We start from the raw sequence: 26,139 nt of genomic DNA, 5'->3' as shown, positions 1-26,139 counted from the left end.
GAAATAGCAAACATGTCAAGGACCCCATCAAAACACATCATTCCAGACTGATGCTACACACTATGGAAGAAAGAAGGAGCAGGATTTTATTGAAATGTGTTAGTACAGTGTTGGATGAGCTTCAAATCCTATATTCTAAACGGATGCAAGCACCGCCAAGGACATACTTCCTGAATCTAGTCGACATATTTACCAAAGGAGAATTGTAATATGAGTCTCTTGAAGTTGACGAATGTAATTTAAGTTGGAAGCTGGGCAACTTTGGTATATTCATATTTCTGGCTCCCCTTTTTGGCTGGATGTCCACCGAGTCGACCACCATTCAGCAGAGTCAGACAGGACCAAGATATTTGGTGGTTTCATGTAAATGTCTCCACACAAGCAGCAAGGGATGCCCGAGTTCTGGGATTAAGCCACTCTCCAGGCCGTCTTCGCCATCTTTGTTGAACTGAACCATCCAATAGTTAAGGTCTACAATGCCACTGCGTAGGGCTAAGTCTAGTCTAGTTAGTTGATAAATGTACCAGAAGTACTTTAAAATACAAAAGTGGAGCTAAATAACCATAGACACAATCAGTTCTTTGAACAGAGATGACAATAGCGATTTTTATGTCTTTATCAGAAGAGCAGTATTTTAAAACTAGCTCTATATGTTAGACTCTAAATCTTAGATGAAATGATTACCTTCCAATCAGCTGGTTTTAGTCACTGTGAACGTGTCTACACTTGGAGGCCAAGCCATCTACCTGTGCGTATTCATAACTACATTTTCATTTCTCTATGCATAGAAATGTCAAGAAATACAGATATCACTCATTTGTCAAAATAAAAATTATATACATCCAAATAGGCTCTTTACATATCTCAAATAAACTCTTTCCAGATATAATCAGTCTGTATTGCATAGTTGACCTTACCAGGCTACACTCTCATTTTTTCTCAAAAGCCGTGTTAAGATACAGCAAAATGCTAGTTTCTGCAATGACCAGAATGCTACTTTTCAACTTCGACTCAGCCTCTGCTGTAGTTAAGTTTGAAACCTTAAAGACTGCTATTCAAGTCTGTTAATGACTTAAACAGATTTCATTTTTTCCACCCACAGAATTTAGATCAGAGAATTCATTCTCTTCAAGTTTGGAGATCCAGCAGAAGAGAGAGATTCGTATTTATCAGTCCTGGGCTTTGTCTGTGCAGGCACATTTTCTTCTTTGGGGGCTGAAGCACTCGGCTACCAATGGGCACACAGGAAAATTCAGATTCGATGCTTGCCGCCCGCCACAAAGGACGGGGGCATCTCACTCAGGAGCTGTTCAAGGCCATCTGTGGATAACAAATTGTAGATAACAACCCTCCCTCCACATCACTGCTGGGCCACCACTGGACCAGTAACTTAACGGAGCAACGAGTGTCTACTTATTTGTCCTTTTTTGTAGGCCTTCCTCACCCACATTTTTCATGTAACAGCTTCAGTTAAAATAATCAGTTGCACAGGAGACTTGCTGCTTCTGATTACAAAAGGTAAAAGAACATGAGATCAACGCTAAAGGAAATAATGTTTAAACATGTATTTGGGGGCACTCACAAAAATCCCCCCCCCTTTTTTAAGTTGAATGCCAAATAGTGATCAGACTAGTAAATCTGAAGGGACTTAGGAAAGAGGTCTTTGGGTGGAAAGCCACCATGTGAACCTATTGGAAAAAAAGGCAAAGTAAAAGCTAGAGCTAAAAACAGGACGTGGAAAAAAACCCAAGATGGCAGGACATGAGGTGTATCTGGGATGGACAGACAAGAGCATGAACGTGACAGTGAGCTTGGAGACTGTCTCTAAACAGTTTCCCGATCAGCTCTACTGCTGAACGAAACTCTGGAATTTTAGAACACAGTAGTTCAGGTAAGTGAGAGTTATGTTTCTCAGAAGCAGCAATAAAAAGAAACACAGAACTACATTGCCTCTGATATGTCTAATGTTTACCGAAAGGAAATGTGCCAGTGGCCATCTTAGGCAACATAAAATTTGGTCCAAATTAAGCATAATAACCAAAATGGTTTATTTGAAACCTGATTACTAAAAAAAAAAAATTTCAAAATTCAGAGTATTAAAAATTTTCTAAGGTTCACGCAGAAGTAAAAAGCTAATTCTCTACAGGGGTTTACCCCAATGTCCATAGGCATTATCAGTTTCTATTTACACAGAGGTTTTAATGTGAAGTGACCTTTGGCAACCCTGAAATCTATAAATTACGAACTTCCACGATGGAATTATATACTTGAAAGTTGTGGCCTCAAAGCACTGGCGGAACAACAACAAAAAAAAGGTCACCCATCAAAACAAGTCAAGATGACAAAAATATTTCTCATTTAAGACTGTGCATTTAAAGATCCAATAACCATCGCCCTCCCCACCAAACAGGAAATAAATGGCCGTGAGCTTTAGAAGGGGAAACAGCGGATCGTGGAGTATTCAGAGATCTGAGGCTTTTGCATGAATATAATGGCGCAGTCCTAAAGCTAAAAAAAGTCAGACAATTGCACGCATGTCAGAAGCCAGAGCAGGCTCGCTCCACACCTCACATCCCGGATTTAGAGGGGGACGTGGCTGAACAGGTAAGACACAGATTCACCATTGTGGGTTCTTCGGATCGCCTCAGCCAAGATCATCGAAATGTCAATAACCTAAATGCCAAGGAAAAGACAGAAAAGGGGAGAGGAAAGTGCGACATCTTAGTCATGTTTAATCAGAAACTTCCAAACCAGAAAGCCGCGAAATGATTTCTCCTGCACATTAGATACACTATCAAACCCCCAACACCCGTTTCTTCTGAGGACAGACAGCTTTGGGTCTATCTTCAACTCACAAGCCTGTACGGCATCCTGGAAGTGAGATTTTCCCACGCAGATGCTTCAGAGGCTTTTCAGGGCCGTGGACAACCAGAGAGATCCTTTCCTTTCCTTTGCTGTTTTGAAATTAATTTTACTCAATCATTATGTGGGAGGTTATTCTCTCTCTCAGCGACTGCAAATGCAGGGACTGTGCCGTTTAAAAGCACAGCTGTGATCACCTCACTCTGGGGTCAGCATGAGACCAGCCAGAGGCGGTACATAAATGGATGGGCACGGCTGTGTTCCAATAAAACTTTATTTACAAAAACAGCTGGTGGGCTGGACTGGGCCTGTGGGCCTTAAATTGGCTGACTCTCAACTACTGCTCATCAGACATGAAAATCTAAGGCACGGCTACTGTGACCGTTCTTGAACGTGTCTTATCTCCTGGTGCCAAATGAACTGTGCTGTTCTCGGATGGATGAGAAACCGATCTTCACGCTCTAATGATGGGGATGGAGGCTTCCGGTGATGAGAGGACTAGCCACGCTTCACCAAGACAGAAAGGCAAAATGGGGATGCAAACCCCTTCAACTTATTTCAGGCCAGTTGGTCTCAAGTGATCATCATCAACTCCCCGGGGTCCTCCCAAGTCAGGAGGGGCAGGAGGGATAAAGCTTGGAGATCCTCGGCACAGCCCAGCTACTCCTTTGTTTTCCTCTCTCATTTTTAAAAAATGCAGCAAATTTTATAACATAAACGTTGTCATTTTATCCATTTTTAAATATACAACTCAGTGGCATTGATTACACTCCCAAGGTCGTGTAAGCGTCACTGCTGTCCATTTCCAACACTTCTTCATCACCCCGAACAGAAACTCTGCTCCCGTTAAACATGAACTTCCCACTCCCGGGCTCCTGGCAATCACCATCCTGCTTTCCCTTCCTATGATTTTGATTACTCTAGGGCCCCCAGATATGTGGAATCCAGTTAAAATATCATATATTTGTCCTTTTGTGATGGGTTTCTTTCGCTTAGAGGACTACTTTCAAGGTTCACTCATGTTGTTGCGTGTATCAGAAGTTCCTTCCTTTTAAGGCTGAGGAATATTCCATTGTATGAGGAGACCACACTTTGGTTATCCATTCAGCTGTTGGGGAACACTGGGTCATTTTCACCTTTTGGTTACTATGAAGAGGGCCGCTAGGAACATTCATGTACAAAGTTTTATTTGAATATCCATTTTCAGATTTGGGCGTATAACCGCAGAGCTAACCTGGTGGGTCATATAGTGATTCTGTTTAACTTGAGCACGACCTTTTTCTTACTTACCATTTTTCTATTGTGGTTTTATTCACTTACTGTTTCTAACTTTGACCCCTGGCGGCCCCAGCCTTTCCCAGAGATCTAACGTGTATCATACCCTCCCTTTATGGGAAGCTGTAACCTCTGGCAACATCTGCCTTAGCGAGCAGTCACACACACAATACGTGATGCTGTTTCTTGGGATCTGAGGCGTGTGCCTCACTGCCCAGCTCTGCCTGCAATATAACCAGTACCTGAATCTTGGAGCAGTGTCTCATTTTGTCCTCTTGCGGAATAGTGTTTGTGACAACAACTGCCTCGAAGGCAGCATTATTTATTCTGGAAATAGCTGGCCCAGAGAAGATCCCATGGGTAAGGATAGCATAAACTTTGGTGGCTCCAGCTGAGAGTAGCCTGTGAGAGAGAAGACAAAAAAAATTAAGCGCACACAGATATTCTTGAGACATCTCCCTTAGTGTGAATTTAAAAACAACAGTGTGTGCCATAAAGGAAGAGACGAAACCAATTTCGTTCACATTTATCAGCCTACAACAGGATCTTTTAAGGTATGAGCTGGCCAAACACTTTGTACTCCTTAAATCAGTGATTCTCAACCTTGGCGTTGGGCCCGGATAACTCTCTGCTGTGTAGCACATCCCTGGCCTCTAGAGTACCACCCCTCTCCTCAGTTGTGACAACCAAGAATGTCCCCAGACATTGTCAACTGTCTCCCAGGGAACAAAACTGCCCTTGGTTGAGAGCCACTGGTTTAAACCAATGAAGCCAACATATCAACACGTTGACATCCAATCAGTAGAGAAGGTTGAGCTATTTTATACTCTTTGTTCTGTCTTGGAAACCTGCTCCTGGTGCACCCCACGTCAGACAGGCCACAGTACAAGGGTTCCACAGCCACACACGGCTGGGCCCCAGAAGCTGAGGAGGCAGAAGGAAGCAAGGGCCTGAAGAGACTTTTCCTTTTGTGCTCAGTTTTAGAAGCACCTCCGCTGACCTTTTTTAACATGGAAGTTCAACCTTGAAAATAAAAACCAAGCCATCAAGGAGCATGGCTTTTTCCTACCAATACAAAACAAATGGGCCTAGAATTGACTTTGGTCTGAAAAACTGCTGCTAAGCCATCAGTAATAATTAGGAAAAGTGAGGTCGGTTTTCAAAAGCTAACATTTTCTCCTTTCTTAGCAAGATGCCCTAACACTCCCCCACTAAACCATCCCAAACCGCCCTCATACTTGTCCGCGGCGTGGCAGATGGTGCCACACGTGTCGGCCATGTCATCCACAAGGATAGCCACACGGTCCTTCACGTCGCCCACAAGAACCATCCGGTCCACTTCATTCGCCTTCTTCCTCTCCTTGTGAATCAAGGCAAACTCCACATTCAACCTGTCCGCAATTGACGTGACCCTGCACGGAAACACAGGCAGATACGTCGAATACTGCCAATACAAAGGCACCGTGTTCTTCCCAGCTGTGTTTTAGGACTGCCGTAACCAGCCACACTCGGGATGATGCAAGAATCAGGCCTCACCTGCAGAGCCAGGCCTCGTCTGGGATACGCATTAAGCAACCCATGGGGAGACATGTCCAGGGACGTGGCCTTGCACTTGCAGCGGCTGGTGAAGGTGGTCGGGGAGCCTTGACTACAGGCTAAAACTCCCGGCTAAGGAGCTGACACTCAATGGGTTAGCGTTCGTGGGTACCCTTTAGAGTCAGGAGCACAACTTCAAGCAAGTGATTTAGAAACTATCTGCTCAGTCTGGGGAGCAGTCCATGGGGACAAGGTCTAGGTAGCTCATCCACGCAATCCGTAGGCATGTGACAACGGGGTTGGATGTACTCGAGGCCTCCGGAGGCTGTGATCACAGTCCGACCCCTGCCCATCTACAGCAAATGCTCAAAGCTCATCAGCTCAGAAAGGCCTGCGTTGGCAACAGAAGGACAAGGAGGTAGGCCAGGCTTGCTGGTGAGCCCAGAGCATTCTGGAATTTTCCTGTGAAGAGTAGACTTCAATGATGAAACCAGCACAACATAACACCATTGACACGAAGATTTTCCTAGTTTACTTTCTAAAGTAACAGCCACGCATTATGCAATTCAGCTAAAATAATGTTTATTGAGGGGACCGAAACATATACAGTCATACACCCCAATTTAGTACACACTGATCAGACGATACAGCCTCTGTATGCTCTTTAAGTCCTGGTCCCAATAACTGCGCCCTCCTCAGGTGGTGACCAGGAACAGCGTTCCATGGGTGCCCTGATCAAGCAGAACGCCACCAAGTCTCTGAGAGAAACCCACTTTCTGGGGCCAAGGGGGCTGCATGAAGGCGAGTGTGTATCGCAGGCTACCCTTGCCTGCTTCTGAGAACATTCCACAACCAGTATTTTTTTTAATTGTGGCAAAAAAATTGTGGTTAAAAAATTATGAATATATATGTATGTAAGTATGTATAAATAGAATTTAAAAGCTGACAAAAATTTTGCCCCGTAATCACCTTAAAACATATACCACCATTTACATGCTAATTTTATTAAAAAAATAAGCCATTTAAACTTCAATGAAAGAAAGCTAGTTTCTCAGAATGCAGGACAGGTTCTCCCAAGAAAAGACTTTCAAACACCTTACAGATGTACATATATATGAAATTTTGTGCTTGTTTATTTGTAAGGACTAGGGTGATCTTTGTGTGGCAGGGCCCTGGTCCACAGCCCCACATGGGGAAGCACCACCATTTGGGGTTGAAGTTCAAAGCCACTCAAGGCCAAGCTAACCTGTGATCACACCTCCGCAGGCCATCCTGCTCTAAGCCTGCGAACAAACAGACCAGCAGGGGGCGCCTGTGAGGGAAAGAAGCAGAGCGACGTGGTTGTGCGGGTGGGCACGGGCCATGAGTGGGAGTCCCAGCCACTTCAGGTACCCAATGGTAATGTCCGAAGCAGAAAATAAAGGAACAGATCCCTGCAAAAAGCCCCTTGAGTTGCTAGAATATTCCTATTTCTCAACAGGCTACAACTCTTCCATGTTGGTAACTGAGACTTAATACCGATTCCTAAAATACGATGTTGAGACTATGCGTCACACTGAAATCTTGGGCAGAAAAAGCTAGAACAAAAATACATAGTTTGATTTTTGCTTCTTCTGGATAAATGATTACATTCTTTCCAAAAGTAAAACGAAAGACATCAAATCTGAATTACTTAGTTTCACCAACTTCCCAAACCACCTTTACGTTACGTTGACTGCCTCAACAGTGGTGTTTCTTCCTAAAGTTTATTTTCTCTGCTTCTGAGACTATCCATGAGTGACCTCTTGTGGTGATATTAAGTTTTGTGGCGATATTAAATTTTACCTGGAAAGAATCAAGGCTACAAGCTTTTTCTTAAGGCAACAAGTTCCAATTTGTCAGCTACATATGTGTTTTCCTTGGTGAAACAGGACTTTTTACATCAAGCGAAGAAGCCACAGATAACATCAGCTGCATGTATCATGTGTTACCTGAGAGGCTGTTCAGTCCGTTGGGGAACAGCTTACTCCAGAATATGAGGATGACAGAAATAGACAGCAAAAAGTTGGTGGAACAGGAAAGCTGACAAAAAATCTGAAATGCACACCGCTAAAAAGCTTGCCTTTCCTGGTGGTCTGAGTGCAGCTGCTTTGAAGGGGATGTGAATAGAACAGCTTGTGGCTGCTGGCCATTTCCTCTGGCTAGTTGATTCTGCATTTTTTAAAGCAGGAGTTGGCAAGTGGATGGGGGTGCCGGGTATATAACAAAAGATGGTATTTTGAATCAGTGGGGGAAATGGGTTATTTCATAGTTTTGGAACCATTTGATAGCTGAGGGTAGGGAGAGAGCTGGATTCTTAATTCATTCTTTATTCCAAAACAAATTACAGATGGAAGAAAAACTGGAACATTAAAAAGGAAAAAGGAAACCCTTAAAACATATGAAATCATGGAAGAACAAGACTGTTAAGTAAGGGTGAATCCTTCATAAACCCAGAAGCCATAATGTGAAAAAGAGCTATGTATCACTACATAAGAATGTTTTAAAAGTCCCGCAGAAAACAAAAATACAAAAAGGAAAGAACTAAAAAACCAAAAAATTATCTGCAACACACACGAGAGGCAGAGATGCACTTCCTGACTGTGCAGAACTCTGAACAAAGCAGAGGAAGAGGCCTCCAGCTGACAGAAAGGGCAGAAGGTACGAACAAAAAACTAAATGTGCTGGAAGAGGGCTCGACCTCACGCACAGCAACCAGAACTAACAGGAAGAGACCCCACGTACCACTTAGCTGATCGGAAAGCGAAAGAAGCCTGATACATCAGCAGTGCGCGCAAGCCCGTGCACAGTCACTGGCATCCACACTTGGGAATGTCAACTGGTCCGTCTGTTTTTCAATTGAAGTGTAGCTGATTCACAATGTTGTGTTAGTTTCTGGTGTACAGCAAAGTGATTCAGTTACACATACATACATACATACATATATATATATATATATATATTCTTTTTCAGATTCTTTTCCATTATAGGTTATTAAAAGACACTGAATATAGTCCCCTGTGCTGTACAGTAGGACCTTGTTGTTTATCTCTTTTATATATAGTAGTGTGTATCTGTTAAACCCAATGGTCTACCTTCTTTGAGAGACCAAATTGTGCCCCTGTCTATCAAAATCGAAACGGCTCATGCCCTTTGACTCACCAGCAGCAGTTCCAGGAACGTGTCCTGCTTGCACATGGACACGGAACGTGTCCTGCTTGCACATGGGCACAGAACGTGAGAGTGGGTGCAGTGCTGCAGGCATGTACTTAAGAGCGCCAACCACAGCACCGACTAAAGAGGAACAGGAAACTGGTTAAAGGAATCGTGACATCCGCACACAAGGGACTATTACCCAGCTGTGAAAAACAAGAAAGCAGATCTACTGCACAGCTGTGGAATTGTTGCCAAGACGGAACACATTTTTAAAAAACTCAGTGAAGAAGTGTGTGCAGCATAGTCTCATCCATGTGAAATTAAAAGGGAGACATGCGTGAGTAACAAAATTCTGACTGTGGAGAGAAGAGGGGCCTCTCAAGAAGGAAATAGGGAACATCACCCTGTCTGAAGTTTTGCTGAGAATGTGTGTATCTTTTTAGACTATATATAAAATGCAGAGTTGGGATAGGAAAAGAAAAAGCCACACAAGTTTGCAGAACCTATCATTCTTTTGGCTTGTTAGCTATCAAAGTAAGTTTTCCTGGTTAGAAAAAGAAATAGGTTTGACACTCAAGTCATGTACTGAATGATCCATCCACATGAAGCGCCCAGAGAGGCAGCTCTGTAGACAGAACAGAGATTAGTGGGGGCCAGGGGCTGGAGAGAGAGGGAGTGGGGAGTGATTGCTAGGGGGTACAAGTTTCCTTCTGGGGTGATGAAAATGTTATAGAATTAGTGGTGAGAGATTCCTCACTCTAAATGCACAAAAACCACTGACCTGTGCACTTTAAAAGGATGAACTGGAGGGATGTGAATTCCACCTCAATAAAGCTGTTCTTAAAAATAAGTTACATCTTATGCTCATGCTCCTCTCGGCCCACATTTTCACCTCTAAGCTCGGAGCAGGCCAGTGGATTCGCCACGTGTGAATGCAGATCCCACCGTGCGACTTCAGTAAGCTTCCGAGTAAACTGCAAGCGCTTCTAGTGGAAATTCCTCCACATCCCCCTGCTGTGTGAAGCAGACAACACTCGGGGTGCCTGCACTTAGAGGTGTGCTTTTGAGTTCAACTCTAGGTCCCTAGCTTGGTCGCAGATGGATGACAGATGGGCGTCTGCACTGTAAAGATATCCCCAAGCTTAACGGTCACCACTCTCCCGTGACAGGTTTATTGGCGCACACCTAGGAGCTTCCTTGCTTCCTCACTGGACTGGTGGACAGAACTCTCTTTTTCCCTCTCCCTTCCTGACGGAGGGCCCTGCCTGGGCATTAAAACTCCACCCCACTCTTTTTTCCTCCCCAGAGAGCAGCTGCGCGGTCCTACAAGGTCACTCTGAGTCACCGAGGCTCAGCGTGCAGTAAAGCACGTTGCATCAAATCGGCATTCCTTCTCCTCCCCGTTGATTTTCAACCCTCTGATTGCTCCTGAATTCCCTGGGTCTCTGCAAAGCCTGGAGAAGGGCTGCTCAGTACTGTCCTCATGCGAGTCCACGTGCCTGCACGCGGATGCTTTTCATGCCATGTCAGTTTCTGGCCAACATCCTCATCTCATAGTCTAGTGATTGTTCCGTGAGCGCACGGCGTTGGCCGCCCACCGCCCTGTTATCTGCAGGCGCTGGCTCCCGGTGGGCTGCGCCCCCTCGGCCGTCTAACCTGGACTGTCAGGCAGGAGGAGGGGAGTGCTTACTGAACAGCTGGGCTTGCAGGATTCTCCCTCTGCGGCGGCTTTGCAGCCTGAGGCCAATTTTTACGTGAATTTTCCCAGCATCGGGACCCGCGCACCAGGGGGAGAGCGCATATCGCACCGCACATCTGCCCGTGGCACAGACCCTTGGTCTGAGCTCTCACGGGTGGCTCCCTTCCCCTCGCGCTCAAAGGCCCAGGGAAGGATGGGCTTTCCTCCTGGGCTGCAGGGGAGGGGTCTCCCTGTCATCTCCCTTCTCTCCAGAGACCCCCGTGTGGGCATTAGTACCCAAGTCACCAGCCTCTTCCTGGACCTGACGCCCATCCCCCAGGCCGCCTCCAGCATGGCTGTGGCCTTCTTTATTTTTTGGCCACAGATATTTTTCTCCTTTCTTTCTTGCTGTTCTGAGGACACAGATTTTAAAATTCTGTTCTATTTTGACTTCCATTTCTAAGTGTTTGTTTGTAGCAAGAGGGACTAGCTTTGTCAATCGTGTTGTTAATTAAGAACCTTATTTCCCAAATAGGCTCACTGTTTTATAATCAGAAATAAAAACTTAAAAAAAAAAAAGAAAAACAAGTAAAGAGAGGAGGGCATAGCTCAAGTGGTAGAGCGCATGCTTAGCACACACAAGGTCCTGGGTTCAATCCCTAGTACTCTTCTAAAAAAATAAATAAGTAAACCTAATTATCCCCAAAATAAAAAAAAATTTAAAAAAAAAACCTAAGAAAAATATATCCTTTGTTGAAAACACATGTGTGGATGTATTTTCTCTCCTGAGCGATGACATGTTAACAAAGACGACGGCTCTCTGCTGTGGGGGTGAAGCCTGCTGGCTACTTACTTGCTCATTTGCAAAATCAACTGTGAAGTAAGTTAAGACGTGGTTCCTAATCTAACACAGACGAAAAGGAAAAAGCAGTCGGCGGACACAGACATCCGCAGCGTGCCGGCGGCGCGGTACCTCTTGGCTCCCCCTGCGTCCGGGGAAACAATGATGCAGTTCCTCCACTCGGCGATGTTCTCCCGAATCCACTGCAGGACGGCCGGCTCCGCATACAAGTTGTCCACGGGAATATCAAAGAACCCCTGAGGGGAGAAGTGAGTGTCACGTTATCACCAAGTAAAAAGATCCTTCCTTTCATGAAATAAAATTTAATTCTGTATTCAAAAGAAGCTCTTTTAACTGCCTCCCTTTTCTTAATTCTAACAGAATTCAGTCAAAAGATACATATGTTCCAGGAGCAAGTTTCAGTCCAGTCCAGTCCAATATCTTTGCGGACATGGTCTGTTATCTTACGATTGCCTACATCCTGGGGAACAGGAGGATGGCTTTGTAGGGCAGCGGGGGAGGAGAGGTTTGCTGTTTCTAAACACCTTATCAGAAGTCAAATACTTCACCATTCATTCCATCACAGAGTAGGCCCAGGATAATTTGGCCTGTTTTTACAAATGAAGGAACTTAAGTTATGAAGAGTTTAAAGAACCTACATTACGACTCTCCCATTCTAACTGTTTTCCAGAAGTTGAGATGGAATTCTAGTTTCATATCAGGAAGCCATTCCCACTCCTCCAGAAGTGATTGCAGGCAGGGTGGTGGTTGGATTCAGATCTCAACATTAAATTATATTTCTGAGTTAAGAGGAAAATCTGAGAGAGTCACTATACACAAACTTAAAGGAATGTTACCCCCTTTGAAAATTACTTGACTTAATAGAGAGTTAGGATTTTACCACTTGCATTAAGCCCCCACCACAACCAAGGACAACAAAGAAAATGCCAGAACCTGGATCTGAGAGGCATGCAGGTCCATGGTGATGATGTGATCTGCCCCCGCGACCGAGAGCATATTGGCCACAAGTTTCGCAGAAATCGGAGCACGACTCTAGAATAGAAAGGCATGGATTTTCTAACAGGAAGAGAGATGGGAAGAGATGGAGACATTCAAATTCCTCCCACTAAGATTTACACGGGAAAGATGAATCACAGCTGCTGTATTACACGTGAAGAAAATCAACATTAATACCTTACAGTTATTAAACACTTTGATAATTTAAAGAAGTTAATCATTAATATAGCTACATGTTATAATAGCAAAAGAGCTTCATCCCATTTTATTCACCAAATATTTACTATTTACATCAATTCCTTTGAGATAACACGCTTGACACTGGGTATAGATGACAGACATCAAAGAAGCAAGTAATTAAGCATACCTACCTGTAATATCACAATTTAGATCATTCAAATTGTGACAAGAGTGTAGCATAATAGGGACCGAGAGAGAAAGTGAGAGTGAGAGAGACACACAGACCAGCATGAGGGACGTCACGTTGAAAGATGCTGGTTGGGAGAGGCCCCTCTGCGGAAGCTGCTTTCAAGGCAAGGACAGCAGAGGCAGGGAGACTAACGTTCCAGAAAGAGCGGCACATGTGATGTCACGGAGGCCGAGGTCACATCCTGGGACTGAACAAAGCCTAGCGCGGCTGCAGGCAGTGGTCCAGCAGGGCGGGTGGGGGCAGGCCCGGAGGGAGGAGGCGGGGGCACACCCTGCAGAGCCCTGAAGGCTCAGGCCAAGGCCGGCGCTTACAGACACGCTTCCACACTACCGCACTACGGCTGAATGCTGTCACAAATTCAACAAAAACCGGATCGAAGAAATGACACCTTAAGGTGAAGGATAATCTGCTATTTTGAGGAACAGAGGCAGCCGGACACTGTGCCGTCTCTGAAGTTACCTAACTTGTCCATTGCTTTCCCTTCCACACCGTAAATTATGGACAGTGGCTGTCCACACCCAAACAATCCCAGGGACTACGCAGCCATGACTAGATGCAGGCAATGAGCTCAGCATTTTGCTGTAAATAGTACTTCAATCTACCACACACACACACACACACACAAATGCAAGCTTAAGAGAAGGTTTCATGCAAACTTACACCATGTTGTATGTCAATTATATCTCAGTAAAGCTGAAAACAAAGATTTCATTCAAAACAGTAACAAATAAATGATCCCTGTTAAATACACACACACACACACACACACAGTATATTCATGTAAAAACACACATAGGAAGTAATTATATCACAATGGTAACAGATTATTTTTATTTTCTCTAATAACACTATTCTTTTCTAAAAAAGAAACCTATTACTTTAGAAAAATACACATATATATGCACACACACACACACACTTCCCCCCTCAACACAAAGAATGAGAGGCAACATCCCCAAGTGTTAACAGTAGATGTTTCTAGAAAGCTAGATTCTGGGGAAAGTTTCCTCAGTTTTTTGAATTGTTCAACCCTCTGAACTGACTACATATTATAACTCATGTCTTCATCGTGTAACTCCCTTGCTCTGCTCCACGCTGCTTTTGGCTTAGAAAGCCCTTGCCCCACGGTGGCTCTAGCTGCTGAGAACTGGACTGCCTCCCCCTACCCCCAACATCGGCCACAAGGCAGGATCCTCCCCACAGCGTGTACCAGGCCTGCGCTCTCCCTCTTCTGGAGAACACTTGAAGCCTTGCCCTCCACAGCCACACACCCACCTTACAGTTACCCCGACCCCATCCCCACTGAGCCACTGCGTTTCATCCTTCAACCTGGTTCCAATAACCCAACTTTAAAGCACCCCAAGAACTTCAGAGAGAAGTGATCTGTCCCTTCTAAAGGGACACAGCATTTGGCCCCCACCATTAGGGACCTCCTGATGCCACCTGCTGACAGAATGACACCAGAAGGTATTTTGTGTACGGTGTGTAGTTGACAACTAGACCATGTATCCCTCAAGGGCAAAGAATTGGTTCTGGAGATTTCCCCATCACCTGCAGCACCCAGCTCTGTACTTTGCATACGATAGTTCTTTGATAAATATTTAATAACAGAATCTCTAGAACACGAAGTTTCCGAGGCTCAGTCATTAACCTCACTGATGGTGAGAATTACTTAGTCTAACAAAATTCCAGGCCAATTAAAAGAACAAATCAATCGCTGGCAATGACTCACAATACTAAGCAATTTGGGGCTCTTCCTATAATTTGATAACCTCTAAAAAGATTCCTCCATTCTCATCTTTCCATGACATTGAGCCAAAGCACAGGAGTCATTTCTAAATTCATAGTTTCTGATCTCCTCCAAACTCTGTTTTCAAATGTGGATTCTGTACTGTGTTTCACTATGTGGCTTGCAGGAAAGATGATCCCCAAGCTAACTGACTTGACAGCCAGTAAAGAGAAAAATCAGTATCGCATTTCGGTGAAGGTCGTCAAAGTACAGCAACAAAATGCTCGACTCCCCTAATGAAAAATGGATAAAGGACATTTTGCACACCAGTCCAATCATGACAGACTCTCCAGATAGTCCAGATCTTACTCTCAATGTGTCAGATGCTGCCCTGCTCCAAGCAGAAACGACACAAGCTTTCACAATTTCCAAGGTTATAGAAATTCATGTCAGCACAACAGTCCAACTTTTCCAGTTAAGAAGTAAAAAGAAACAATTTTATCATTGAAAGTAGAACATAACCTTGAAAACTTTGCAAAAAAGCCCCAAGTCCTCTACCCCCTCAAAAGCAGTTCTTCCCAGCTGTGCCCACTTCATACTGTTACTACCAGGGGACGAAATAAGCAATTATTGAGCAGCCACCAGAGCAGGGGGTGGGGGGCAGGGAACTGCGGCCCCGGGGCCAAGCCAGCCCATGGTCTGTTTTTCTACCAACCTGGGAGCTAAGAATGGTTTTTACATTTTTAAGTGGATGGAAACCAATCAAAAAAGAGCACTATTTTGTGACACTTGGAAAGTATGTGAAATTTCCATGCCCATAAATAAAGTTTAATTGGGACGTGGCCACGCCCCTTCATTAAATATGGCTGCTCTCACCAAAATGATGGAAGTGAGTGATTCCAACAGAGACCCTGTGGTGCACAAAGCCTAAAAAATCTGACCCCTGCCTCTTTGGGAGAAAAGTCTGCCCACTTGTGTATTGTAAGCTAAGCACTTTCTAAATAGTAGTAAATACTGCCTTTAACTCACCGAGGAGGAAAACGAAAAGACACAAAGGACAAAGAGCAAACAATGACACTAAAAGTCAAACCTGAGTCCACTTGATTGCAGAGTCGGAGCCCCAGAGCTCAGACCACCCTGCACCACGCCTTGTACAACTAACACTAGATCGTCATCACTTTTCCATGTTAGTATTACAACGTGCTCATCACGAGGAAACCTTTCCTTCACTGTCAGGAGTTGTCCCTGGTTTCTTGCACATACAAATAAAGCCAGAAACCAAGATTTTCCGGCTGTCCAAAGCTTACTTACAAAGAAGCAGGGAGATGCAACAAGTTCTGAGTATGGTTAAAAGGCTCTAGCTTTTTCTGGGCTTCTCCGCCAGTAACTCTAAGGAGATCAATTGCAGGGAATTCCACTGTGTCTTTAGACACCAAAGACGGTGCAGTCCTACGGGAAGGAAAGGCCATGAGAAAGTCTGGGGGGCTTCCCAGGGCTCCTCCTGGGGGCCGAGGAGGAGAATTTCTTTCTGATCTCATAGGGCAAATGTGGCCCATTACTTCCCATCACGTTCGGACACTGCAGGGCCTTTAGCCTATCGAAGTGAAGCCAAAAAGGACAAGAAGTGTTTTCCCCCATCACTCTGGGCCTCCTCACTCACCCTTGCTGGTAAACGACTATGCTCAGCGGCTCAGGCCCTTTCTCTCAAGTGCTTACCAAACCCTTCGTTACCCTCACTTCAACTGTTTCCTGATACAAAGGCAAACCACTTGATCTAAGGAAAGAAACGAATAGTTAGAAAAATTACTAGCAGCAATTTGAGAAATACAAAGGCACACCTCAATCAACAGACAAAATTAAGGATTTCCCTTTCGACCAGTGTGGTGAAAAGAATGGAAGTGCCTCTCCTCACTATAACACGAGGCACCTTGACTACACAGACAGGTCAGAGACAGTAGTGCCGGGACCATCGACACGTCCCGGTCACCTCCAAGGTCAGTCCCAAAGCGACAGGCTATACAAAAGGTGGCCGTGAGTCAGACTCACCTGGGACAGTCAGGTAGACACTTCCGTGGCATTCTTATTCATAGAATCCCCTTTCAGGCTCTCAAGTATCCTGACTTAGACGATAAATGCTGTAAGAATGACACTATCTCAAAGTTTGAGCTGTTCTTAAAAGACTCAGTTATTCACCCATCAGTGACTTCCTTCCAGGCCCCCTGGAGTGGGCTGATCTCAACGATCTCAGGTCCCAAGCCCTGGAACCTGTGCGGCTGTTACTTCATTTGGAAAGAGGGCCTTTGCAGATGTGATTAAACTAAGGATTCTGAGGTAAGGAGATTCTCCCAGAGGGCCCTCAGTGCTGGCATATGCGTCCTCAAAGAGGGAGACTGCACAGAGACCAGAGAAGAAGGCCCTATGAGGATGGAAGCAGGGGTCCGGGTAATATGGCCTCAAGCCAAGGAACATGGCAGCTGCCAGAAGCTGGGAGAGGGCAGGACGGACCCCCTCTAGAGCCTCTGGACAGGGCGGGGCTCTGTCGCACCCTGATTCTCGACTTCTGCCCTCCTGAACTGTGAGCGACTAATTGCTGTTGTTTGAAGCCACCCAATTTATAGTAACCTATTACAGCAGCAGTCGGAAACTAATACAGCCCTCTGTGATGTCTTCCTTCCTATCAGTTTTCTCCAACGGTCAGGTGCACGATTTCTCAACTCCGGATTCCTGCTGCTGCTGTCTGCGCAGTCTCTCAGTCGCTGCCACATTCTCGCTTCTGTGCTGCTGACGATGAGCATCTTAGCTCTCCCATCAGTGCTTCAGTTCAGAAAGTCGTGGAGTTGTCTGATCGAGTTAAAAACTAACAGCGGCTACCATATTATTTCCAAGAAACACACTTACAGCCAAGTGACTAAGAAGCAGTGAGAGGAAGGAAAGGAACTGGTGCTCAAAATGGCCCCAAACGGAAAACCCACGTAAACATCGGACAATAGGAGCACAGATCAAGAGCGGGTCAAATGAAGCGGTTCCACAGAACAGTTAAACCACGAGGGTTCCGAGAGCTCTGGTCAGTGCAGTGGAGGGGCCCGGAGTCACATCACGTCCCTGTGGGGGGCAGGAGACCAGCCACACGGACAATGCCAGCTTCTCTCTACAACGAAGACTTCACTATAAATAAACAAAAGAAACAAAGCCTGAAAATACCATCTTGGAACAAGAGGTAACTGCCAGTCAGATACCTACAAACCAAAAATGCAGGCTTCTTGATATTTGGGTCAGTTGAAAAGAAACTTAGGGTTACAAACCATTGAACAGTGGGAAAGGGCCATGTCATAACAAAAGGAGTAATTTACTGAAGATGTAATTTATCAAATATCTTAGGGCCAAATGCAAAAGCTAGTAGAAGTAAAAGGAAAAGCTGATTACAAATTACAGAATACAGAGTTGACTAAACCTTCAGTTACACGGAAGAGAAATTATAGCAGAGCATTAGGTCCTTTTTGACACTGACGAGGGTGAAGATGCTAAACAGTCCATGGAAACACACAGATGGAGGAGGAGCTAAGACAACAGACTATACTGATGCGACCAAATAAATACATTGAAACTTAGCAGCTAAACATGCACATAAAACTTTCAAATCAAGTTGACACTGAAAGCCACTTAGAGATGACAAGTGGAAGGGTGTATGCTTCACAGGTGGGATCAAAGGTTTTGGCAACCCACAAGCTGAAGCCAAGTCACAAAGTGACACACACACACACACACACAAAAACCCCTCTACCTGCCACACACATGAACATTTCACGGCATGTGGCCGTTATATGAAATTCACATTTCCGTGTCCATAAATCATTTTACTGACATACAGCCATGCCCGTTCATTTACATATTGTCTGTCTCTGAGAAACAACTATTGTTCAGGAGTTCCCACAAAGACCATAAAGCCCTTTACAGAAAAAGTTTGCAGACCTCTTCTAATATATACAGTGAATCCTATTTCAAGTGCAGGATGGGGTTCTGGAGATCAAACTTTTAGTAAGAAAGTAACTGACCATGCTGCATTCAGCCTGGCGTCTGAAAACCTCACCTGAAGAAGTTTGGCACTAAAATTTAGGGGGAATTCAAATCTATAAAAGGGATTTTTTTTCATATACAAGATCTTACGTGCTGTTGAAAAAACTGCGTTGTTTCAGAAAATGAATTATGGAAATAAATGGAGGTGAACTGGGAAAACCTCTCATCATCAGTTACCACATCACAGAACAGCAGTGTCTGGTAAACTGGAAGGATTCCCACGGAACCGACTGAACATCTACTCATAAAATACAGGACAGCTTGGAGAGGGGTGAATGGTATCCCCAAAACTCACGTCCACCCAGAACCCCAGGCTGTGACCTCATCAGGAAATCGGATCTTTGCAGATACAACTAAGGTAAAGATCAAGATGAAGTCATTCTGGATTAGGGTGGGCCAGGACCGCGCTTTTATAAAAGAAAGGCCACACAGAGACACAGGAAGGCAGCCACGTCAAGGCAGAGGCAGAGATGGGAGTGATGCCACCAGAAGCCAAGGAATGCCAGGGGCCACCAGAAACAGCAAGAGGCAAAGAGGCTCCCCCAGAGTCTTCAGAGGGAGCGTAGCCCCGCTGACACCTTGACCTCTGACGTCTGGCATCCAGAACTGCGAGAGAGTACACTTCTGTTGTCCTCAGCCTCCCAGTTTGTGGTCATTTGCTATGGGAGCCCTAGCAAAGTATTACAATCCCCTTTAGGGTTCCCTCCAACCCTGACTTTCCTCCAAGACAAAGACCCCATCTTCTTCAATTTCTTCTAGAAACTCACAGAGTCTCCTACAGCGTTAACGTTACAAAAGAACAGTTCAACAGTATTAACTTCATTCCTCTTGGGAGGTTAAAAGGAGATAATTGTATAAATTAAACTCAGTATCTTGAGGTAAGTGTAGACTCCTACGCAGCTCTAAGAGACAAGGCTGAGGTCCAATGTGTTCTCCCCCCAGTTTCTTTCCTTTTTTTTTTTTAATGGAAGTACTGGGGATTGAACCCAGGACCTCATGCATGTGCACATGTGTGTACTTTGTTCTATCCACCGCCACAAAGATACACAACAATTTCATCACAACGACTACAGTGATGGTATTTTCATCCTGCAAAAATATGCTCTATCTGTTTCTATACCTACAGATATTAACGCGATGGCTGGTTCAGAGACAGATGAGAAAGCACGTTTTACTCAGTGAGTACAACAGAAAGGAAACATTTTCCAGGGACTGCGGGGTAACAGGTGAGAAAAGAAATGTAGATGTTGAACCAGAGCAGCTTCCTCCAGCAGGACCCTGCCCCGTACCTTGTCCTTCTTGTCCTGCCGGGCGTAGGGGAAGCACGGGATCACGGCGGTCACCCTGGAGGACGACGCGATCTTGCAGGCGTTGATCATGATGAGGAGTTCCATCAGGTTGTCGTTGATCTCGCCGCAGCCACTCTGGATGATGTAGACATCCTCCCCCCTCACACTTTCACCAATCTCCACGCTAGGGAAAAGGAAGATGCCACTTGTTAATATCAAAGGAGCGCTGCGACCACCCCCAGGGTTGGTGACTGGCAGGCTGTAGTCCTCACGGCTATGACTCGTTACCCTGGAAGGAGACAGAGCAAAATCAGCAAAGGGAAAAAGCAGACGGGCGAGGTCTGGGGAGACCTGGTGCCAGCTTCCGGGAGTCCTCCCCTCCGCCGTGGAGTCAGAGGTCGTCTTAATTCCCCCGGCAACGAGCTGTCACAACACACATGAAGTGCTGCCCACAGGGAAGCTCCTCAGAGACTCGGTGCCTGGGGTTTTATTGGGGGCGCATCACGTAGGCACTCTCTGCTTACCAAGTCCCCAAATTCCAGACTCCCGGGCAATCAGTGTTAGCCACATGGTTTATACAGTTCAGCAATGAGCCATTCCACAGGGGACGGTGGGAAACCTTGCAAAAGCTAAGTTCCCAGGGGTCAGCCGAGGGCCACCTTGCAAAGTGGCCTTTTTCCTCTGTGAGGGGATCTCATCTGCTCTTTAGAAATTCACCTCGGGCCTGTGATCTTAACTCTTTTCTGCAAAATACTGTATTTTAGTTTTTTACTTCTATTAACATTACCTATACGTATTGCTTAGAAAATTCAAATCATTCTGTATGGCTTGTAACAAACAGCCCAGAGGCAGCCAATTTCAACTCTTGAAGATAAACAGCTAAAAACTGTATCAAGTCCCTCACTCACGATTGTATTGCTTCACTTTGATGTTTCATTTTCAGCATCACGTGTGAGGATGAGATTTACCTCTGCCTCCTCCGGGTACCACCATCAGCACCGCGGGCAGCCTGCCCATCTCCATCCTGCCATCCTCCCAACGTAGGTCAGGATTTCTAACCAAGTCTTAAGGCTACATTTTAACTGTGTCAATGCCATTCACACTTGAGCCACGGAGTCAGCTAAAAGCCAAGTTTGATTTCCCTTTTATGCAGTTTTTTTTTTTTGGTCTGTTTACCCTGGAGGAAAGTATCCTACCTTTTCATCTGGGAAGTTTTCTACATACTGAATACAGATGGCAGTCCTGACGCCTGGGTGACAATCTAAACCCCACGATGTCAGAGGCCTTGAGGGGTCTCCCTTTCACCGTCCTCCCTGAGCTGGCTGACCCAGGTTCTCCTTCCACCCATGTACGGCTGCCCCCTGGGGAGCCCCTCCACTCCGCGACTTCCCACCTTCTGTGCCTCATCTTGGGGTCTTCCTTGTTTTGCTGATTGGTATCCTCCAGTAGCTTCTTGAGAAAGAGCAGGTGGGCGCTCAAAAGTCTTTGAAAATTGCTTATTAGAAAATTTCCATACTTCGGGTGTAGAATTATGGGTGCTCAACATGAGAACAAGCCGGCCCAACGCTGGCATACACACGTACACAATTATCCGCATTCCTCCTCCTGCCATAAGCCAATTTACCCAACGGTATTGTTCTATGAAAAGAGCCAATTATTTCTCAAGAAAATTTAAATGCCAGTGACATTTGGAATACCACAGTCTATCAACAGAAGCTTCTACTTAACTTCAAGTAGAATTAGAAGACGAAAATGACATGTTTCAAGTGGACGTGAAGTGAAAATGAGTTCTGATAAGAGTGGGTCATACTCTCACGTGTGCTTTGCTACCGATGGAAAGAGTACGATGCCAGCCTCAGGATGAGAGTGAGACAGACAGCAGTCTGTGTGCTCCCGCCTATCTCGAGTGTTAAGGAGCTCAATGTAATTCCTTTCTGAGCATCACAGTGACCATGGGGTGAAGTCAATTTGGAGATCGCAGGGTCGACCATCTACAGCCCAGGAGCTGAGAATGGTGTGGGAGGCAGAACAATGACCTTCCGGAGACGTCTCTGTCCCAATCCCCAGAACCTTATGTTAGTTTACATGGCCAAGGGGAAGCAAGGTGGTAGATGGAATTAAGGTTACTTAGACCGCTGACCTTAAAACAGAGAGATTATCCTGGTTATTGTAGTGGGCCCAGTGTCATCACAAGGGTCCCTAAAAATGAAAGAGGGAGAGAGAAGAGGTCGGAGAAAGATGTGAGAACAGAAGCCGGGTGAGACGTGCTCTGTTGCTGGCTTTGAGGATGGAAGAAGGGGCAAAGAGCCAAGGAATGCAGGCAGCCTCGAAGAGCTGGACAAGACCAGGAATGGATCCCCTCCTGGAGCCTCCAGAAGGGTACGCAGGGACCCACGATGAACTTCTCCCCTAAAGAACTGTAGATGGTAGCGACAGAGCAGACGTGGGCCCCCAAAGCCTAAAATAACCACTATCTGGCCCCTTACAGAAAAAGCCTGCCAACTCCTGGCGTTATGACTGTTTCTCCCCCAAATTTCAGCTTCTTTGGCCTATTTTTCCTCAGGAACCTCAATCTTCATATGACTAGCAGTCCAGGGGAAGATGGAAAAATACATCCAGTCACCATGGCAACTTTCCCCCCCAAGCTATTCCTGCTTCTACTCACAAAGATGGTCACGGCTGATCTTTATTCTGAGTCTTTCAAACACTGTGGCCAGAAGGCGGCATCCACGGGCTGTTCAGACAGAGGCTCTTTACTGATCCCGAAATAAGAAGGCTGATGAGTTTATCTGAGTCAACAACGAATGGGTGTGGTCATTAAAAGATGGCCACAGACTCTAACACTTTTCCCACCAACAAGTGCAGTCTGCGGGGGAGGGTACAGCTCAGTGGTAGAGCGTGTGCCCAGCATGCACAATGTCCTGGGTTCCATCCCCAGTACCTCCATTTAAAAAGTAAATAAATAAATAAATAAATAAAAGAAGCGCGGTCTCTGTTCCCTTCCCCTGGATCTGGGAGGACTCCGTGCTCAGCAGCACAACGTGACCAAAGCGGTGCCGCACCAGATCTGGGGCCCGGGCCTTAACAGACTGGCCTCTCCCACTTTCCATTTCTGGAATCCTTGGGCTTGGACCCCAGCTTCCATGCTCTACCAAGGAAGCTCCAGCAGCCCTGCGGAGAGGTACTGAGGCTCCTAATCGAGCTTCCAGGCCCAAGCTAGGGCCAGCTTACCAGCCATGTGAGTGAGCCATCTTAGAAGTGGCTCCTCCAGCCTGTTACCCGTCCCAGATGCCACCACTGGGGCCTGCCCAAATTGCAGGTCTGAGAGTCAAATCAACAATTATTGGGACGATTTATTACACAACAGAGAACCAGAACTTGGGGTCATACAATACAGCTAAGGAACCCGTGGGCAGGTTAACAGACCAGCGTGAAGTGTTACCACAGACTTTCAGACACCATCATCAGTGCTGTCCCACCGTGGGATTTCAGTGGTCTGTTGTAAAGCTGGGCCCAACAGCTCCCTGCAGAGCTGAAATGATTTCGAGATGAGAAGGTAAAATCACAAAGCTCTGTGTCCGATTAGGTAGTGTTTTTAAAATGGGGAATGGGAGGAGTGACGACCAGCAGACAGCAAGCCAGATTTCTGGTCCTGGCTCAGGGAGATTTAGGAAGGGGCCCCTGACCTGAAATGAATCAATTCTCTCCTCCTTTTGCCCTTCTGTTTCTCATCTCCAGCACCACATGGTAAAAAACTGGATCAGTAGCACAGTACTTGGTACAGGGGGGACTGTTTGTAAAAATCAGTCTCTGGACCTAGACAGCTCATGGGAAAGAGAAAAGTCAGCCAGTTAACCTTTTACAGTCTAGATATTAAAAACACAAACTGTAACTATATAAGCTATATATATATATATATATATATATTGCTTTTATATTCTATATGCAATATATACTAAGTACATATACAATGAATAAACATTGAATATATGTATTCAATATATATATTGCATGAAACAATGTAACTTCACACTGAGTAGTTTTTGAAACCTCATGATTTCTAATTATCAAGTGGTACTTATAAAAATACTCAAAACCAAATAAAAATTTCTCATTGACTTATACAACACCAACTCCTGAACAAAAACTGTGACCTCATTTATTTTTTTTCACTTTTGTTGCAGGGGCAATTAGGTTTATTTATTTTTTTATTTAATGGAGGCTCCAGGGATTGAACCCAGGACTTCATGCATGTTAGGAAGACGCTCTGCCACTGAGCTATACCCTCCTCCTCTGAGCCCATTCCTCTTAAAGCTACTGAAACTCAGGACTGGCAAAATACTGCAGCATTCAAACCAGAGCACTCTCCTCCAGGGCCCTAGACATCCTTCGAGGCTTCTGTATTCAACTCTGCAAAGTACAATTCTTCAGCTGAAAGACACTTGCATTAACACCCCCTGATACTCATTCACAAGTGTTTCTTCACTTACACTATCATCAGGGCCATGCAATGGTGATTTCCCACCTGGAAGAAGGGTTTCACATATCCTAAAAAGCTGATTCAACAGCAAAACCATCTTCTCTGATATGTAATAATACACCTCCCTCAGTATCCAAGCAATCCTTACCTAACCCATGATCATCAAGATTTTCTCCCAGGAATGTCCAGCTTTAGGTTTTACGGTTAGGCCTATGATCCATTTCAAGTTAATTTCTGAAATGGTGGAAAGTATGGCTGGAGTTTTGTTTTGTTTTGTTTTTTTGCAGCTGTCAACAATTGATGCAGCACCACTTGCTGAAAACGTTGGCCAAACTGGATCTCTGCCAAAGATATCAAAATGATCAGTAACTGAGGACAGCGGTAGACATATAAGTTAGAGGAGAATGAGATCAACTTGAAATTAGTCAAAGAGCTCCGTGGACTCAGGCAAGTGGGAAAAAAAGGAGCCACTGGCCCAGCTCCTGAGGGGGCCACCAGCCGGACCTCAGTGAACAGAGGTGACCACTTCTTGTGGACCTCAGACACGGGTAACAGTTACACTCAAGCCACTGCCTTGCTGCTGGAACCCAGCAGAGTTCCATGACAACGAAGAAGCTGAAATAACAAAGTCCATCATCTCTGAAGCAGACAAGTTAGAGTTGGCACAAGGGATCCCAGCACGTGTGCCCTGGAGTTCGCAGGCTCTTTAAACCCTTTGCACAACCACACCCTCGGGATACCTCAGAAGTCTGCACCCTGGCAGCTCAGGACTGTCACCTGGGAGCTTTTAAAACGCCGATTCCCAGACCTGGGATCAGAACCTCCGGGGCAGGGCGGGGAAGCGGCATTTCTCAAGGGCCCCAGGCGAACCCAGCGCGCAGCCGGGGCTGGGGACAGGGGCGGGACGTTCCCCAGCGCGCCCGGGGTTTGGGATGAGCCCGGCAGGAACGCGGACCGCGGGGCGGGCACGCCCAGGGGCGTCCCTCCCCGCGTGCCCTGCACCGATGAAGTTGCCGCCGGCTGCGCCCACCTCTCCCTGAAGCCCTGCGACCGCCCCGAGGTCGCTCTTCCGGGCTGGGGCCGCCCTCCTCGGCTTCTCCCGGACGCCGCGGCGTGGCCGTCCCGCCCCGGAAGGGGGAACGGGCAGCCGTGGAGGTGGTCCCGGGCCGGCGCCGGCCCCGGCCCGGCCCCGCAGCCGCGCGCCCAGCGGCCTCCCCGGCCCGGCCCCCACCTGGTCTCCTGGTTGCTGAACTTCTTGGTCACCACCTTTCCCAGCTCCAGGCCCAGCCGGTCGGCCACGCGCTGGGACAGGTCCTGGTGAGAGCTGCCGCTGAAGAGCACAATGTTGGGCATGGTAAGGCGCGGGGCTCGGAGCGGCGCGAGGCGGCGGAGGCGGCGGTAGCACAGATACCGGCAGCGAGAGCGGGAAAGCGCGTCTGGTGGCCACAGCGCGGAGCGGAGCTAAGAGGAGCTAGGAGGGGCGGAGCCGGGGGGCGGGGCGGGGGGAGGAGAAGCCGGCGGCGCCGGCCTGAAGGAGGAGGAGCTGGAGCGGGCGGAGGAGCGGCAAAGCGCAGCCGCGGGTCCCAGAGGAGGAGCTGGAGGGGGCGGAGCTGAGGGAGGAGGTGCCGCGCGGTGGGAAGAGTGGGAAAGCGCAGCCGCGGGGCCGGGAGGAGGAGCTGGAGGGGGCGGAGCTGAGGGAGGAGGTGCCGCGCGGTGGGAAGAGTGGGAAAGCGCAGCCGCGGGGCCGGGAGGAG

At 46.5% G+C, this 26,139-nt stretch overlaps 1 protein-coding gene across 1 annotated transcript; it reads right to left on the bottom strand.

The window, feature by feature from the left end:
* Positions 1-1,605: 1,605 nt before the first annotated feature.
* PRPS2 (phosphoribosyl pyrophosphate synthetase 2) lies at positions 1,606-25,853 on the bottom strand. The gene is made up of 7 exons (XM_072955724.1): positions 25,617-25,853; positions 19,906-20,089; positions 12,321-12,419; positions 11,499-11,623; positions 5,376-5,549; positions 4,380-4,539; positions 1,606-2,673 (listed from the first exon to the last, which is right to left on the bottom strand). The coding sequence occupies exons 1-7, from the start codon at positions 25,736-25,738 to the stop codon at positions 2,581-2,583; spliced, it is 957 nt and encodes a 318-aa protein (XP_072811825.1). The 5' UTR covers positions 25,739-25,853; the 3' UTR covers positions 1,606-2,580.
* Positions 25,854-26,139: the final 286 nt, after the last annotated feature.

Source organism: Vicugna pacos, chromosome X (assembly GCF_048564905.1).
Source record: "Vicugna pacos chromosome X, VicPac4, whole genome shotgun sequence".
Classification (NCBI taxonomy): Eukaryota; Metazoa; Chordata; class Mammalia; order Artiodactyla; family Camelidae; genus Vicugna; species Vicugna pacos.
The sequence above is the reverse complement of the archived record's forward strand: the minus strand, read 5'-3'. Positions and strand labels throughout refer to the sequence as shown.

Bases quoted from the DNA above. Each gene is read 5' to 3' on its own strand.
- PRPS2 (XM_072955724.1), bottom strand. From the start codon at position 25,738: ATGCCCAACATTGTGCTCTTCAGCGGCAGCTCTCACCAGGACCTGTCC. The intron at 11,624-12,320 runs GTTCTGGCATTT...TTCTCCCCTCAG, and splicing joins TGCATGCCTCTCAGATCCAG to GGGTTCTTTGATATTCCCGT. The intron at 5,550-11,498 runs GTACCGCGCCGC...GTTTCCGTGCAG, and splicing joins GACGCAGGGGGAGCCAAGAG to GGTCACGTCAATTGCGGACA.